At 44.1% G+C, this 1,471-nt stretch overlaps 1 protein-coding gene across 1 annotated transcript in view; it reads left to right on the top strand.

Annotated features, from left to right (window-relative positions):
• LOC108797137 (E3 ubiquitin-protein ligase TRIM39-like) overlaps window positions 1–1,471 on the top strand; it is a 10,601-nt gene that overhangs the window by 2,983 nt on the left and 6,147 nt on the right. The window contains exon 5 of the mRNA XM_018568711.1: window positions 741–811. Within this exon, the coding sequence (XP_018424213.1) occupies window positions 741–811 (71 nt within the window). The remainder of the gene's footprint in view (window positions 1–740; window positions 812–1,471) is intronic.

The following is a 1,471-nucleotide window of genomic DNA, read 5'->3' as shown; positions in this document are numbered from 1 at the left end:
TTTTTTAATCATTTGTTTCTTATTATTTTTTACTTTTTAATCACCTTTTTATTTCATTATTTCATATTATTTTTTTATTTATTTACTTTTTTTTTATTTATCAATTACATTTTTTTCCCCACCTAACTGTATTGCTATCACACAGGAGAAAACAATCCCCTGTGTGATAGCAATTGGAGGTGACAGGTTCTCTTTATTGACCCCTGTCACTTCCAATACAGGAGTTCTAGCGCAACGCTGGTGCTGGAACTCCTGTGACAGGTGAGAGAGGAAGAGCACCGAGGCCCCAAGGCCGGGCCTCGGTGGCCTTGCCGGGAATCCGGCCTTGAACACATGATAATGAATACTTTGTTAGGAGGACAATGTAACACTATAAATGGGGGGAACAGTTTATTGATGGAGGTGTCATTATGTGACGCGCACACGATGTATAATATATGATGATGTAAGAAGGTTATTACGTCTTATAGATGAGAGGTCACATTTGGTGTATATGGGATCCAGTGTGAAGTCATTCCCTGATAAAGTCTTATTTCACTTCCCTCGCCACTGACGCGTTTCACAACAATGAGCTTTTTCTGCAACTAATCCGATCCATCAACAGAGGATGATGCTGACGCGTTGTATCGGTCTGAACTTCCCCTTCTGCAGATGAATAATACATTCTGAGCCCATTTCCAGCTCGAAGGCTTCTGAATATAATCGGCTCTGTCTGGTTTTTTTGTCTCTTTTCCCAGCAGGAATTTTGGCGCGGTTAAAGTTGGAGTCAACCGGCGATTATTCTTCCGCAACACAATCCGTTATAAGACAGGTCGGTGTTTCTGCAGGTTCTGGGGATTGCCCAATCACAGAGGAGGATAGGGAGAGTCCCCTTGAAGTGGCGGGATGAGGAGTCTGTTCATGTGGGCGGGGCAGAGATGAAGATTTTGGGGTGACTCACATTGTCTCTGAATGTTGGCGGGCAACTGCAACCTGATGTGGAGAAGAGATGTCCTTGTTTTGTTGCTCGCCCCCTACAGGGAGGTCCAGGAACTTCAAAGAGGTCTGATAATGCTGAGGCCCCTGACGGAGTATGTGATCGGGACAAAACTTGGTGGAAGAGCTTACAATCTATTAGGATATAAGGGAGGATACAGAAGGGGAGGAGCTTCCACTCTATTAGGATATGAGGGGGGATACAGAAGGTGGAAGAGCTTACACTCTATTAGGATATAAGGGAGGATACAGAAGGGGAGGAGCTTACACTCTATTAGGATATAAGGGAGGATACAGAAGGTAGAAGAGCTTACACTCTATTAGGGTATAAGGGAGGATACAGAAGGGGGAGGAGCTTACACTCTATTAGGATATAAGGGAGGATACAGAAGGTAGAAGAGCTTACAATCTATTAGGGTATAAGGGAGGATACAGAAGGGGAGGAGCTTACAGTCTATAAGGGAGGATACAGAAGGGGGAGGAGCTTACACTCTAT

Source organism: Nanorana parkeri, unplaced genomic scaffold (assembly GCF_000935625.1).
Source record: "Nanorana parkeri isolate BGI_ZX_2015 unplaced genomic scaffold, ASM93562v1 scaffold1232, whole genome shotgun sequence".
Lineage (NCBI taxonomy): Eukaryota > Metazoa > Chordata > Amphibia > Anura > Dicroglossidae > Nanorana > Nanorana parkeri.
This window is presented reverse-complemented; position numbering and strand designations above follow the sequence as displayed.